The sequence below is a fragment of the Simochromis diagramma genome, unplaced genomic scaffold, assembly GCF_900408965.1.
Source record: "Simochromis diagramma unplaced genomic scaffold, fSimDia1.1 OVJJ01000105.1, whole genome shotgun sequence".
Taxonomy (NCBI): domain Eukaryota; kingdom Metazoa; phylum Chordata; class Actinopteri; order Cichliformes; family Cichlidae; genus Simochromis; species Simochromis diagramma.
The window spans coordinates 273,144-288,826 of record NW_024386771.1 but is presented as its reverse complement, the minus strand read 5'-3'; the positions used below and the strand labels follow the sequence as shown (position 1 = coordinate 288,826).

General features: G+C 40.3%; 2 protein-coding genes across 2 annotated transcripts in view; both read right to left on the bottom strand.

The window, feature by feature from the left end:
- Positions 1–15,683, bottom strand: part of LOC120738117 (protein NLRC3-like) — a 281,780-nt gene that overhangs the window by 180,413 nt on the left and 85,684 nt on the right. The window lies entirely within an intron of this gene.
- LOC120738153 (cytidine monophosphate-N-acetylneuraminic acid hydroxylase-like) overlaps positions 1,787–15,683 on the bottom strand; it is a 32,005-nt gene continuing 18,108 nt past the window's right edge. The window contains exons 11-15 of the mRNA XM_040039270.1: positions 15,197–15,340; positions 13,975–14,149; positions 12,475–12,591; positions 5,735–5,850; positions 1,787–3,072 (exon numbers count right to left, since the gene is read on the bottom strand). Of these exons, the coding sequence (XP_039895204.1) occupies positions 2,955–3,072; positions 5,735–5,850; positions 12,475–12,591; positions 13,975–14,149; positions 15,197–15,340 (670 nt within the window). The 3' untranslated portion in view covers positions 1,787–2,954. The remainder of the gene's footprint in view (positions 3,073–5,734; positions 5,851–12,474; positions 12,592–13,974; positions 14,150–15,196; positions 15,341–15,683) is intronic.

The following is a 15,683-nucleotide window of genomic DNA, read 5'->3' as shown; positions in this document are numbered from 1 at the left end:
AGTTACAGCTTCACAGCAAGAACCTAACCCTAACCCTTGGACAGACAACTCTTGAAGAGACATTTTTGAATTTCAAGGTGACTTTTAACTGGATAAATATCGGATATATAAACGTCCCTCTGCAACAAACTGATTCCAGCTCCTACCTCACGTTAGGAATGTTTTTGTGGCTCAAGATGACCTGATATCTTTCATGATGGATACATTTGACACATGTTTCACATATTATAGACCAACAAATTATTCATAGCAGTTTAAATATGGGGAGTCACTTTTGGGCACAGCAAATAAAACAGAGCTATTATTTACTTCTTTATTTAAGTGACGTGTGTCACAGATGTGACCTAGTAAAGTGTACCTGAACATTAGTAACATTATTAACACTCTAATGGCGTGCTTTGAAGTCAGCGTCAGCTAAAGTAGTATACCAGCAAAAAACTATTTCCAGGCTCAACTTCCATCATACAGATGATGCTCGTGGCAAAAGAGTAACGTTCAGAAGCCTTTTCATTATGAAATCTGTTTCTGTTCATAAGGAAGTCATATTGAAACTGATTAAACAGACATTTTTCAGTAGTTATCTGCTATGCGCCGGTCTGTACTGGATCTGGATTCATCAACGTCCCTCCAACAGCGACACAGCGATCCTGCTCACCGATTGATGATAACAACCTACTGAGCCTGCTAGCAGGTGCAGGAGGGTCAATCTGAGCCACAGTTATGGGCTGATAACTGCTAATAAAGCCCATTGATGGACTGATAACATGAATATTAAATGTCAGCACCCTCCAAAATAAGAGCTTTTTAAATAAATAAATAAAAAAGAACGGAGGTCTTATTTTGAATAAATTTGCCTGACTTTGGCACCTGAACAATTAGAAAAAGAAGTTTTAAAAGCACTTCATATCATCTGTGCTCATTAAACTGACATCAGGCAGTTCATCTTCTCACCAGCAGAGGACCACAAATCACCATCAATGAAGAGTTCAAGGAGATGTTAGTGACATCAGAGCTGTACATATTGATCTAATCAATATGGAAACCCTAACCCTAACCCCCAAATTAGGTGAGTGGCTCCAGCAGATCCCATGAACAACATCGGAGATCTCTGTCCAGAAGAGCGCAGTCCTGGGAACAGCTAAGATACTGCGCAGGACCCTCAAGCTCCCAGGCCTCTGGTAGAGGACCCGAGCTTGAAGGATAAAAAACCGCCAGCAGGGGCGTGCTGGGTGTGTGTGTGTGTTCCACTGAAAAAATGAATACAATAATAAGTATAATATATTGTTTAATAATAATGACAACTAGGATTATTACCGCTTTCTTCCTCCATCTTCAGCTATGTTTCCTGCACATGTGAAAAACTGCCTCTGCCAGTTTCTTCTGCTCAGTCTTTGATGTTTTCTTCTCTTTCTTCATCAGGTCTTTAGACACACTTTGCAGAAAGCAGCAACACTTTCTGCACCCTGCTATTCTTCACATCTTGTTCCAGCTGCTGACAAGAACTGGCTGCTTTCTTTGTCAGAACCTTCCAGTAACAGGCAAGGGTAATGGTCTGGACCAATACAGGCTGTCACCAGTACCCCTACCACCATTCCTTCACAAGTCTGATGTCTGGAGTTCAAACACCAGGGTGATCTCTGACGATGGCTGCCGCCCTCACATCTTATATACACACACACAGACAAAGACATTCCACAACTCTTACATATTACCCCATGTTACGGATTCAAAATATTCGAGGAGGGATACAGGAGGTAATCCAAATAACAACACTGATCCGGCCGGGTGGAGTCAAACGATGATTTTAATGAACACACGTGTGGGAGATGTACACTGCAAAACATCAGCTGTAGATCTCTCCTTAACAATACACAAACAGTTATTTTATATCATCAGGGAAATTTATAACGCCCCCTCATGCGTTAAGCAGATACAATACATGCATACATCAAATCAAAACCAGAATGACTTTTAACACATTTTGAAAAGAACATCGCCTCGTCTCCATCCCAGGTGTCTTCCTGTCGCTGCCGGACACTCGCTTATCGTCTGGAACATCAGGCACACATTCTGCAACAAATGGTTCTTTTGCAGTCACAAGCAAAATATGATTAAACTTTCACCTATAAATGACTCTATCAACTGTGTGTGTGTGTGTGTGTGGGTGTGTGTGTGTATGTGTCAACCTGAAATGCACTGTATTTCACCTCACCAGCTAAACCTTGTAACCTTTCCACCAGACAGAAGGCCAGCACGTACACAACTGAAACTATATGTGTAATATATTGAGTGAATGTTTTAATCAAATGATACTACTTACAACTTAATAAAAGAATATGAACAAATAAAAGGTAATAAAGAATAACCTGATTTAAGTGTTTTGTAAGCGTGTATTGCAATTCCTTCCACAGCTCTAGTCAACCTCACACTGGATTGGCCAGACATATCGCTGGCCAAAGCTCTTGACCTTCAATTAATGGACTGAGCCACAACTCTTTTATAGGCGCAGAATACAATATGTAGAAAATGATTATAGTCATTCCCATAACAAGAGTTATTCCATCCCACACCCACCTCACAGGCCTATACCTTCAAAGAGAGAGATCTCTGACTATATTCTTCACTTAACTGTTGCCTCCCCTACTTCCACAGACGAGCAGAAGGCTTCACACTATCTATCCATCTACACTCCCCCCCCACACACACACACATAAAATGGGCCCTCTGTGAAGGTGCCATAAACACGAGGCCCACTTGTAATAACATTCATGCATACAGCTAGTAAGAAAGTGATATTACTATTACTAAAGTGATCAGTGAATCAGAAAAGAAATCTTCCACCACAAAAGAGGCACAGCAGAAGGTGGTGTGGTGCTTACAGCAAGAAGGTCTTGAGTTTTCACAATATAAATCAGAAAACAGTAACTTGATTTTCACAAATCCAGAATGCAAATTCATGACAAGGCACAGTTATTTCCCATCCCGGTCTCACTGATGGGGACGACCTGCTTTTGGAAGTGTTCCCAGTCGGGCTTGCAAAGCGGCAGCTCTGCTTGGAAGTGATTCCAGAACCTAGAGGCCAAAAGAAGGTGATTAAATGGTAGACTAGTACAGTGAACATTTACATGTAGCCTAAGTTATTTTTCTTTTGTTATCATTTCCATATGTCCTCTAAACACATCACATGCAGGCAATCATAAAGTTACTCACAAAAGTAACCATTTCATTGTAGTGATAGTTAAACTGAGAGCTATTAGGCTTGGAAATGGCAATTCATATCCTTTCCAAAACAGACAAATAAACATGCCATAAAAATAGGAGTGTATCTGTCTGTTTGCTTCCCCCCGCACACAGTATGGAACAGCCGTTTCTGTCAGAGAACAGGAGTAAGTGTCGCCTACATAGGGCTGTTATATGGGCTCAAATTGTGGTCATAAATATTTTGTAATTTTAAATCAGAATGCATAGTTATGAACTGAGTTTTGTAACCTTGTAAACCAAAATATCTAAACAGAAGGTTAAAAATTTTTTGTGTTAAGTTCTAAGTAAAGCACGTAATTAAAGCACCCCCCTGACAGCCAAACCCATCTGTTCTCTGATTGGATTGTTAAATTTGTGATTGACATGACGTTGACCAATCAAGTGAAACGAAAAAAATGGGAAATTCGTACGTGTAAGTTGAAACTCACACACAGCTCAGGAACTTGAGTGCAGAGTTTTACTTGTAGTTTTTTGCTTTGTACCTGTAACCTCACCTTAAGACAAAAAAATTGTAACTTGTGTAAATATTTTTTTACAAACACAAATTTTTTTTACACACACACACACACACACACACAAATTCTCATCTATAGATGCACAAACATAAACTTTTCAGATATTTTGGTTTACAAGGTAACAACTGACAGCTACGCATTCTGATTTACAAGTACAAAATATTTATGACCACAATTTGAGCCCATACTGTTATTTTAGCAAAAAGTATGTTTGTATCTCACTTCAGGTCTGTATGTATTTTTATCTGTGTGGATCTGTCTGTGTAATCAGATGTGTTAATGTGCAACTGAATCTCTAAAAAGTGTTTAGAAATATGTATCAATGACAGTCTTAAAGCTTTGCTCAAAGCACTGCTAATGCAGGTAAGTTACTTACTTACCCAGCATTTGAATTGGCTGTCCCTTTACATGTGACCTTGGCTGTATTTTTGCTGAGTCAGATCCACAAAAGTGTATGCAGAGTTGTGTGTAAGATAATGGTTCATCCACCCTGAGCTCAGGGGTCAGCTTTCTTTCAGGCTCAGTTTGTACCACCAGCATTACTCAGTCTGCAAGTGTGACATTAGTTGACTGGTAGTGATGGTTGTGCCAATGCAATGTATTTACCATATGTAAACCTAATTCAGTATACACCTGTATGTATTATAAGAAAAGTTTCAAAAAGTAAACTTTATGAGAATTTGAACTACTTTGACTGATATAAGAGATTTGTTTTAGGTGAATCATGAGTGGAGTAGTCACAGGTGTTCCTACTTATAGATAAGATGTCTTTTTTTTTCTTACAATAATAGCTGCTTTTGACAGGTACTGAAAAAAACAAAAGAAAATTTGAATTCAGATCTATCTGAGCATGTCTTGCATCAGCACAACCACCATGACCAGCCCTCTAACATCACACCTCAGACTGTGTAATATTCCACGTGCTAGTATGTACTGAGCCTGTCAGCCAGAGCCCAGGATTACTAAACCGTTGTCCATCAGACAACTCTCCAAACATATAAAGATGTATAAAGATAAACAAATAAAAATTTCTAATTGTCTATAAAGCTCACGAGGTGGACTTTATAGATAATTGGATGATTGGGAAACTTTCTGGAGGAAACCTGGTCTAGTTAGGAGAGACGGCATCCATCCCATTTTGGATGGAGCAGCTCTGGTTTCTAGAAATCTGGAAAAAAAAATTTAGTGCTGCAGTGGTTTGTATCATATCTATCTAACAGACTCCAATTTGTGCATGTAAATGGGGAGTCCTCTTTGCCTTGAGGTGACTTTTGCTGTGATTTGGCGCTATATAAATAAAATTGAATTGACACACTAAGGTCAATTATAGTGTTCCACAGGGTTCAGTGCTAGGACCAATTCTGTTTACATTATACATGCTTCCCCTAGGCAGTATCATTACAAGACATAGCATACATTTACACTGCTATGCAGATGACACCCAACTCTAACTATCTATGAAGCCAGATAACACACACCAATGAGTTAAACTGCAGGAATGTCTTAAAGACATAAAGACCTGGATGGCCGCTAATGTTCTGCTTCTTAATTCAGATCAAACTGAGGTTATTGTACTCGGCCCTGAAAATGTTAGAAATATGGTCTCTAACCCGATTCTTACTCTGGATGGCATTACTCTGACCTCCAGTAACACTGTGAGGAACTTTGGAGTAATTTTTGACAAAATATCCATTAAACAAATATTTAAGACTGCAGTCTTCCATTTGCGCAACATCTTTAAAATTAGAAATATCCACTCTCAGAGTGATGCTAAAAGACCAGTTAGACTACTGCAATTCTTTGTTATCAGGATGTTCTAAAAACTCCCTGAAAAGCCAGCAATACATCCACTGCGTTTAAAGTCAATTGGATGAGGAGTTGTCAACGAGCAAAGAACAGAAAAACAGATTTACAGAACATGAAAGAATTCTCAAACATATCAGATAAAATGTCTGTACTTGTGGTGGTAGATGTCTGGGTCTCGGCTGATGCGGTTCTGAAAGCCAATGTATAGGTCATCCCATAGACAGCCATGAAGCACCACGTACCTCATCACTCCAATCCTGTTTTTAATCTAAAAGGAAACCAAGAAGGGTCACTGCTCTGTGCAAGCAAATATGTTCTTGAAATATTTTGCAAATTCCTCAAACTACGAGTCTTTTACATCTTGTACAAGCAGTTAATACATTAACCCTTTAAGATCTAAAAGAGGACCAAGTTTGCCAGAGTTTATATTATATTTTTACATGCTGTAGTGCCATTTTTAGGAGCATTTCAAGTTGCAATACATCAATACAACCATTATAGCCCAATGTTTAATAATATGTATGCATTAAGTGCATAGTAATTACATAAACTGCAAAAAAGTGCAATAAACTAAGAAATTTAACATATATTTCTAGTTAGAGAAATTTAAGAGGCTTATTACTCAAAACTGTAAATACAAAAGAGTTGCGCAAAATAGTTTCCCTCCATATTTTGAGTGTCTTCATAGTTTTATTTTTGAAATGCACCAATTTTTATATACTGCAGGAAAAACGAAAATGAATATTATAATGCAAATTTGCAAAAAAGAAGCATATGCATCAAAATAAACTATATCCAGCAGTGCAATTTGATTTCTAAGCATCCCAGAAACTATACAGGAAGTCATAAAGTCAAACATGACTTTTAAAAAACACCAGTATAGGCTTATAAGGCCCTGAAGGTAATTTCCGCGAAAATGACGTCACTTCTGATTTCGGGCAAGTAATGGCGGACATGCAACAGTTCTCACTGACGTCTATTCCAACGTAGGAAGTGTTATGAACAGCTGATCGGATCGGCAAAGCGTGTTTCTGGAATATTATGTTTTTGTTGCTGCAAGTGCTTTTTATGCAGTTTTTGCAAAGCTTTATGTGGAAGGAAACCATGACCTAGGACAAGCTGATGGCATAAGATACAACTCCTCCGGTTTCATATTAAAAAAAAAAAAAATTGCGCTAGCTTATGTGGCTGCAGTTCTACAGAGGTTTAAAAATAGTTACGCAAAACGGAGCGGGCACACTCCGACTGGAGCATTAAGGGTTAAAAGTAAATAATGCTACTTGCAGGGCCACAATCACAAAATTAGCTTGTCCAGCAGTTCCAGTTTCCTCAGAACAGAGCCAGATTAAATATTCCTGTGCACCACAAAAATTCTGATTGCTCCTTGGTCCAGGAAATGCAAGTGTAGCAATATGTCACTAGAGTTGTAACAGTGTTGAAAAATAACCTCTGTTAAGGTGGCTATATAATGCAGCTGCATTATTATATAATCCACCCACTGTTTTCATCTTCAATGCCCGGTACCAAAATAGAGCAGAGCAGCTACCTGAAAGCTACTCTAACAGAGGTCGATTATCTTGTTAATAATTTTACCTCTATCTCTATTGAGCCAACCATCCCTTTAACATTAACTAGTAATGACTTCATGAACTTCTTCACAAATAAAATTTTAACCATTAGAGAAACAAATTACTCATAATCATTTCACAGATTTAATATTGTCTACAGCTACTTTAATTACCATTGACATTCACTTACTCTTTTTCTCCAATTGATCTTTCTGAGTTAACTGCAGTAATTACTTCCTCCAAACCATCAGCTTGTCTTTTAGACCCTATTCCTACAAGACTGCTCAAAGAAGTCCTGCCTTTAATTAATGTTTCAATCTTAAATATGATCAACCCTATCTCTAATAATCGGCTATGTACCACAGACCTTCAAGCTAACAGTAGTTAAACCGTTGCTTAAAAAGCCATCTCTAGACCCAGTGGCCTTAGCTAATATTGGCCAATCTCCAACCTTCCTCTCATAACAAAAATCCTTTAAAGAATAGTTCTCAAACAGCTAACAGATCATCTGCAGAGGAATGACTTATTTGAAGAGTTTCAGTCAGGTTTCAGAGCTCATCACAGCACAGAAACAGCTTTAAAATGGTAAATGGCCTGTATTTGTATAGCGCTTTACTAGTCCCTAAGGACTCCAAAGCGTTTTACACATCCAGTCATCCACACACACTTTCATACACTGGGATGGCAAGCTACATTGTAGCGTTTAGAACATGCTGTAGGTATTACAGGTACTGCGCTGCAGTGGTTTGTATCATATCTAGCTAACGTACTCCAGTTTGTGCATGTAAATGGGGAGTCCTCTTTGCCTTGAGGTGACTTTTGTTGTGATTTGGCGCTATATAAATAAAATTGAATTGACACACTAAGGTCAATTATAGTGTTCCACAGGGTTCAGTGCTAGGATCAATTCTGTTTACATTATACATGCTTCCCCTTAGGCAGCATCATTAGAAGACATAGAATACATTTTCACTGCTATGCTGATGACACCCAGCTCTATCTGTCCATGAAGCCAGATAACACACACCAATTAGCTGAACTGCGGGAATGTCTTAAAGACATAAAGACCTGGATGACCGCTAATGTTCTGCTTCTTAATTCAGATAAAACTGAGGTTATTGTACTCGGCCCTGAAAATGTTAGATATATGGTATCTAACCCGATTCTTACTCTGGATGACATTACCTTGGCCTCTAGTAACACTGTGAGGAACCTTGGAGTATTTTTTGACAAAGACATCTGCATCTAACTACAGTCACTGTGTTCTGGTCTTAATTAATTCACGACACTCCTCATTATTATTGTCCAAACACTTCACATTCCACATGATTATTACTCAAACAGCTTCTGCACTGAATCTCCATTGCTTCCCCAGGGTTACTGGTCTCACTCTGAGGTGCCTGGAAAGTGGCCATCGACTTTGAGGAGCTGGATGTAGACAAGCAGGCCGTGCTAGAACTGGACACTGATGCGGAGGAGCAGGCTGTGCTGGAACTGGACACTGATGCGGAGGAGCAGGCTGTGGTGGAACTGGACACAGACGTGGACATGGATGAGCAGGCTGTGGTGGAACTGGACGTGGACAAGGACATGGACGAGCAGACGATGCTGGAACTGGACACGGATGTGGACATGCTGGACATGGACGTGGTGTGGCAGCTGCAGGACCAGACAAGGCAGGACCAGATGAGGGAAGGACCAAACGATGGTGTGGCAACCCCTGGTGGCTGAATGGCCAGTGACATGGCTGCTGCAGATGATGGATCTGGTGGCACTGCTCGTGGCACTGATGGTTGGACAGGCTCCTTGGAGCCTCCGACGGAGACAGATGGCTGAAGGGACCCCTTGGGACGTCCAGCAGGAACAGAGGATGGCTGAAGCAACCCCTCGGGACCTCCAGTGGGAAGAAAGGACAGCTGAAGCGGCTCCTCGGACCCTTCAGTGGAGACAGACAGCTGAAACAGGCCCCTCGGACCCTCCAGTGGAGACAGAAGACAGCTGAATGGGCCCCTCGGACCCTCTAGAAGGGACAGACGCAGGGCCAGCAGGTCTAGAGACCTCTGGCGGTGACGAGACAGAACCACGAGGCCCAGAAACCTCTGGCAGAGACGAAACAGAACCAGCAGGTGTGGAGTTTTCTGGCAGGAATGAAGTTAACTGTAACTGCACAGGGAACAAAGCTGGCTCGGAATGCAACGGCTGGGTCTGTGCAGTGCAGGCGGTCTGTCTTGGCAGGGCCAGCAAGATGAAGTTCTTAGCTGGTTGAACAAGCTCTACAGAGCTTCCAGCAGAGGATGGAGGTGGCTGGGTTGGCGGTTGAGCCAATGACTGAATTGCAGACAACTGAGCAGGTGGCTGAACAGCACACAACTGAAGAGCAGACGGCTGAACAGCAGGTAACTGAACTGACGGCTGAACAACAGGTGACAGAGCAGGTAACTGAGCTGCATATTGAACAGAAGATTGAGCTGAAGACTGAACAGCAGACGACTGAACTGCAGGAGACTGAACTGCAGGAGACTGAACAGCAGACAGATGAACTGCAGGCATGGAAGGCCGTGAGCGGACAAAGTCTGCTAGCTCTCAAGCTTGTAGCATGCCCTGTGCAGCTCTTTAACCAGGCCCGTTACTTCTGGGCGCTGGTGAAAATGAGGGTTCCCCTCTATAATCGCCTTGATGGTGTTTATCCCTACCACGCTTGCATTGATATCTGAAGTGTGGGAAATTCAGATCATCAGGTCTTGGATGCGGGCCAGGTCACACTCCCGGGATAACCCGTTAGGTCCATGTAATGATTGCATTGTTCTGTGTGGCAGGCAGGATTGGACCCAAATGCAGGACTCTCAAAGATGGGACTCAAACTCAAAACACAGCTTTTATTGCTGGAAAAACTTTTTATGAAATTAAACACTTACAAAAACAAACCAAAACCTGAAATGTAAAACGTGAAACTAAACACCAGGAAACTAACAGGACTACAAGACAAACACACAGGATCAAGAGGGTGTAGAACATGACACTGACAAAGAGAAACAGACGGCTTAAATAGACTGTGGAGCAAGCAGGGAAATGGAAAACAGGAGGGAGACACAATTAGACATAACGAGACAAGGAGAAGCAAAATTAAACACACTGCACAAGGACAAGGACTATCAAAATAAAACAGGTAGTGCATGACAGACACAGACTTGACATTGAACAAAAAGGACACAGGAACAAAATCGAAGAACTAGAAATCACAGAACACAGCACTAAATTACTAGAAATACTGTTACAGAAACCAAAAGACTAATAGAGATAACAAAGATCAAAAATAGAACAAAACTCAACACACTGGGTCACCAACCCAGGACTTTGACACCTTTATTTCAGAAAATATATATATATATATATATATATATATATATATATATATATATATATATATATATATATATTAGGGGTGCAACGATACACAAAATTCACGGTTCGGTTCGGTTCGATACTTTGGTGTCACGGTTCGATATTTTTTCGATACAAAAAAAATGTTCATGCCCTTTTAATTTGTCATTTATTAAAATTATAAATATATATTTTAACTCAAAAGTACAGTTTTTAAATTTAACCCTAACACTTGTGCGTGTTTTTTATTTTGACAGCGAATGCGCACCTGCGGACCACTTATGTGCAGCCCTGGTTATATAGCTCATCATATCGCAGCCACAGAAATTCTTTTGTCCATGAAACCATAAAGCTGCACTTTCTTTTTGCCTTATAGTCTGATTTGTCATAACTTTTCCGTTTTGCGGTAAGCTTTTCTTTGGCTGTCACTTCTTCACCCTGACCTGTCTTATTTGGCTCAGCAGAACTGAAATATATATCCTGCTGCTTTTACACACGCACTCACATAAGCTCAGCGATTCTCTGCGCGATCAACCTCTCACATGTTTAAGCTTGCTGCGGGAGATTTCACTTGTCATGTTTGCGTAGTAAGCTAACGATTAATAAGACAATGTCAGAGGAATTGGTGCACAAATTATCATCACTCACAGATCAGTGCTGTCGCTCTCTATACACAGTTCGCGCGATTGCAAAGTGAAAGCAAAAAACAAGCGCAAATTCAAACGCGATTTCAATATGTCACATATTGACAGTGGCTCACCGATGCCAATGACATAATTACCCAGCTACATTTCTGAAAGAATGCAAAAGCATTGACATATATTTTTCCTTCCTACAATAGCTGGACGGGCAGGGCAGAGATAGATTTTGGTAGCCCGACTGGAAAAATCGCTAGCCCCGGGACATCGGGCTAGCGATTTTGCGAGCCCTGTGTCTGATTGAGGAATCACTCATCTTTGGAAAAGAGAGTTTATTACAGAGAAATGGCTCTTTCCAAAATAAAAGCGATACTATACGCTTCTTCTGGGCCTATATTCTCAGCAGCATATTAAACATATCAGGTCCCCATAAGGAGAATCATGTGCTAACGGCTGTCTAAATGACTCGGGTAAAGTTTGTAGCATGCATGCTTGTTGTTTTTGTCTTTGCACTAGGATGATGTCGGCGTAAATGTGCAGTCATATTCGTTGTGTTCCCACTAGTGCTTTCAGGTTAACCTCATTAAAATGACCTTAACGCCACAACACGGCAAATCTCCGTTAACGAGCTACCCCTGATCGCCCCGTGCATGGGGCTAGACGGCCAACACGTTAACGAGCTAACTGCGCTAACACACTAGCTCCCACCCATGTAATTGAGCATTGCATGGGACATCCAACATACTGTTTTACTTTAGTCCATGACGTGCTTACCTTCAGGGTCATACGTCACATGAAAACCAAAATAATTCCAAACGCCAGATCTGAATGAGGGTGGGGGAGGTTCAATTTGCCATGTTGCAAGGAGAGCTTAACTTCTGTCTCGCTAGCTTGCCCTGCGCTCTTCCTTCTGACTATGCTGTCTGTGTGGAGCGCTCAGTGGATCTGCGCTCGACAGTGCAGCCTAGGCGGAGTAGTCGAACGCAGATTCACTGAGCACTCCACACAGACAGCATCGTCAGAAGGAAAGTTGATAAAATAAATTACAAATGTTGTATTGTTCGATACATATGCGTACCGAACCGAAAGCATATATATATATATATATATATATATATATATATATATATATATATATATATATAAACAAATAAACAAAAAAGCAAGCAGAACAACATGTTCCATATGTTAGATGGAACACATGATAATTTCATCATGAAATCATCTTGGTAGTCATGAGAAATTACTATTATTCAGGTTCTGTTATGCTGCTGTCTGTGTGTTTAGTGTTCTATAGTGACTCACCTCCAAGTAGGAGTGCTCTCTGTTGGGTCTCTTTGTGGGGAATGACAGATCCAGAAAGTCCACCAGATAGTCATAACCGTCAGTGATGCATTCAAACTTGTCATCTGTTTCAATGACCTACACAGAGACATGTGCATTTCAGCAGATTTGCATCCACTCTGAGTAAGATAGCAATGTAAATGGTAAATGGTAAATGGCCTGTATTTATATAGCGCTTTACTAGTCCCTAAGGACCCCAAAGCGCTTTACATATCCAGTCATCCACCCATTCACACACTAGTGATAGCAAGCTACATTGTAGCCACAGCCACCCTGGGGCGCACTGACAGAGGCGAGGCTGCCGGACACTGGCGCCACCAGGCCCTCTGACCACCACCAGTAGGCAATGTAATAGAAAAAGAAGTGCGCCAAGGTGATTCGTAACAGCTGGAAAGAAGGGAAGTGACGATGAGGAATCAGAGCAAAGAGCTGGGTTTTTATTTTCCTTTTTTGTCTTTCATTTTAAAATGTCATCATTGTAGGATGTGAACTACATCTCTATTTCTAGTTTCTGTTAAGGTACTGCAGAGGCTGCTGAGGCATGACGGAATTTTATTTTATTTTTTTAAAACATAAAGATAAAGACAAGGAACATTCCTGTTCAGGTTTAACAAAAAAAAAGTAGACCAATGTTCATGTATGTTCATCAAACAAGAAATGTCAGACTGAAAATATTGGAGTTCCTTTTAATTTTGTTAAACTGTATAGATCATTCCATAGGACTTTATGGCTTACAATACCAAAATCACTATTATGTGCATTAAAAAATGTCAGTCACTGTCATTTTCATGAGGAATAACAACTTTGCTAACAGCTTAGCTCATTGGATTAGCCAAATTAAGCTTATTAATAAATTCAGTAAGGAAGATCTGTAGTCCCACAGATTTTTCAGGCCAATCAGCCTCTGCTCTGCCGACTTTAAATCTCATCTGTCGTTTTCCCTTCCAGACACCATCGTGCAACTCACAGATTCTAAATTCAGAGGGCGGTCCTGCCCTTTCCCTATCACTGCTGGGATTCTGTTCTGCTGCGATTGGTCATCACAGTCTAATCCCCAATACCTTAATTGATTTCTATAAGTGAATAATTCATGTTTAGTTCCTTCTAATGATTTCTCTTTATTGAATTTCCTCCCATCCATCTATTTTTTTAGCACTTATCTAACTCATGTTCACATAGGAAGGAGTCTAAGTTTTTACAGGGTGGGAGGCGGGGTACACCCTTAGCAGGTTGCTAGTCCATCAAAGGGTCACAATATACAATAGTTTTGGGGGGTTTTCCCCCTTTTTTTGGGAGGGGGGGGTTATGCATTCCCCCCCAACCTTGCAAAAATGGACAAGTGTATATATTTTTACTTTTCTGGGGCAAGCAGTAAGCAGAGAAATGCTTTTAAGTAGGAAAGATCATGAAAACAAAGTAAATGCCAAAGAAAAGTAAAACATTTCTGCCAAAATCATTTACCCGCACAACCAGGTTGTAGTTTTGAAAGCCAGCCCATGTGTAATAAAACTGGATCCAGTTTTGATGTTTAAATATGTCAGACTTGATGGCGCTCTTCAACTCATTCACATACAAGTCGAACTCCCAGCTGTCCTTGTAGATTTTTGCACTAGCTGGGGGATTGGTGATGGCCTCCCTGCGGTTGGTCATAGCATAGAAAGTTGCAAAGAAAATATTTCAGTTAGCACTTGCATGTGCAGTTTACATGATGTATTACAGGGGTCTCAAACTCACAGCCCAGGGACCACTTGCAGCCATATGAAGGCAATATGAGCAGACAGTACAAACATACTGAGTGACTGGCTGTGTTAGTTCAGTGAGAGTCAAAAACTAATGTGTACACTTATGTCTGCATTTTTATTTTGTTAAATAAGAACAAAATGATAGCCGAAGTGCTGCCACAAAGAGAGTACCAGTGTGTTTATTTGGTAGTTCAATCAAAGGCTTCAGTTAGTTAAGAGGGAGGAAAAAAAATCTGCATTCACATTTGCAGTTTTGTCTTATTATACAATATCTGAAAAAAAGAAAAACCCCAAACAAACCAAACAAAACGCTACATTTTCACAATTATTAGTCGTTGTTTCTTGTTTGTTTGTTTGTTTGTTTTGTAGTACCATTTTACTTGAACACTAAACTGGCCTCCAATGACATGACAATGCCAGCAGTGGCCCACACCTCATTTAAGTTTGAGACCCCTGTTGTATATTTGGAAAGTTACTAATCCTGCCTGTGCTCTTTATAATGATAATAACTCTTTAAACAAAATAATGCCATCATGTTATCACACAACATAGGCTAATGCAGTCAGATTTGGATTTTCTCCTTTACATGAAATAATTGAGTAGCAGTAGCTTGTCAATAAGAATCAAAGTCATATACATTTACTGGGCACTTACATCAAAACGGGAAAAAGACGGGGCTGAAGCTACAGCTCAAGGAAAAATCAATAAAAGTGACACATTTTACTTTTACATTTGCAGTGCAGACAATGAATATTTGGACAGTGAGATTTTTTTCCTCATCAGACTCTGATCTGTTTATACACTGGCATTGTAGAGACTGAAATTACTGTTTAAATTTCTGTTTTTTATGTAGTTGTATTACAAAGATGGAATAACAGTCTCTTTCTTTCCCACATCGACCAGGAATGGAAAACACAGATAAACATGTGAGCTATTCCAACCTGTTGGTGGGGTCTCTCAGAGCGAGGCCGAGGTCCAGCACAGCACCTGGCTGCGGTGTCCAAGTTTTGATTGCCGGTGCAAGCTTATTAATGAGTGCATTGAGGCCCTCTGCACTGTTTTTGATATTCGTATCCTTTATGTATCTTCCAACCAACACACAGTACAAACAGACACATAAGTAAAGGGACACATAAAACACAAATTAGGTCTCATGTATTTAACTTGACAGTCATTAGCAGTAGTGTCATTGTCAAAACATAAGGCCACAACTGTGTTGTACAACCATGTTTCCAGAAAACATGAATGCTGTGTATGATGTAAATAATGTTAATCACATCTTTATTTAATAACATAACAAATGTATTGAATCAAAGAGAAAAAAAGTCTTCAGTTTAAAGGTCTTATGCTAACAACACATTTCACAAACATCGAAGCAGCAGCAAAACAAGACTGGGAGAATTTTGTAATGTTAAAAAAAAAAACTGG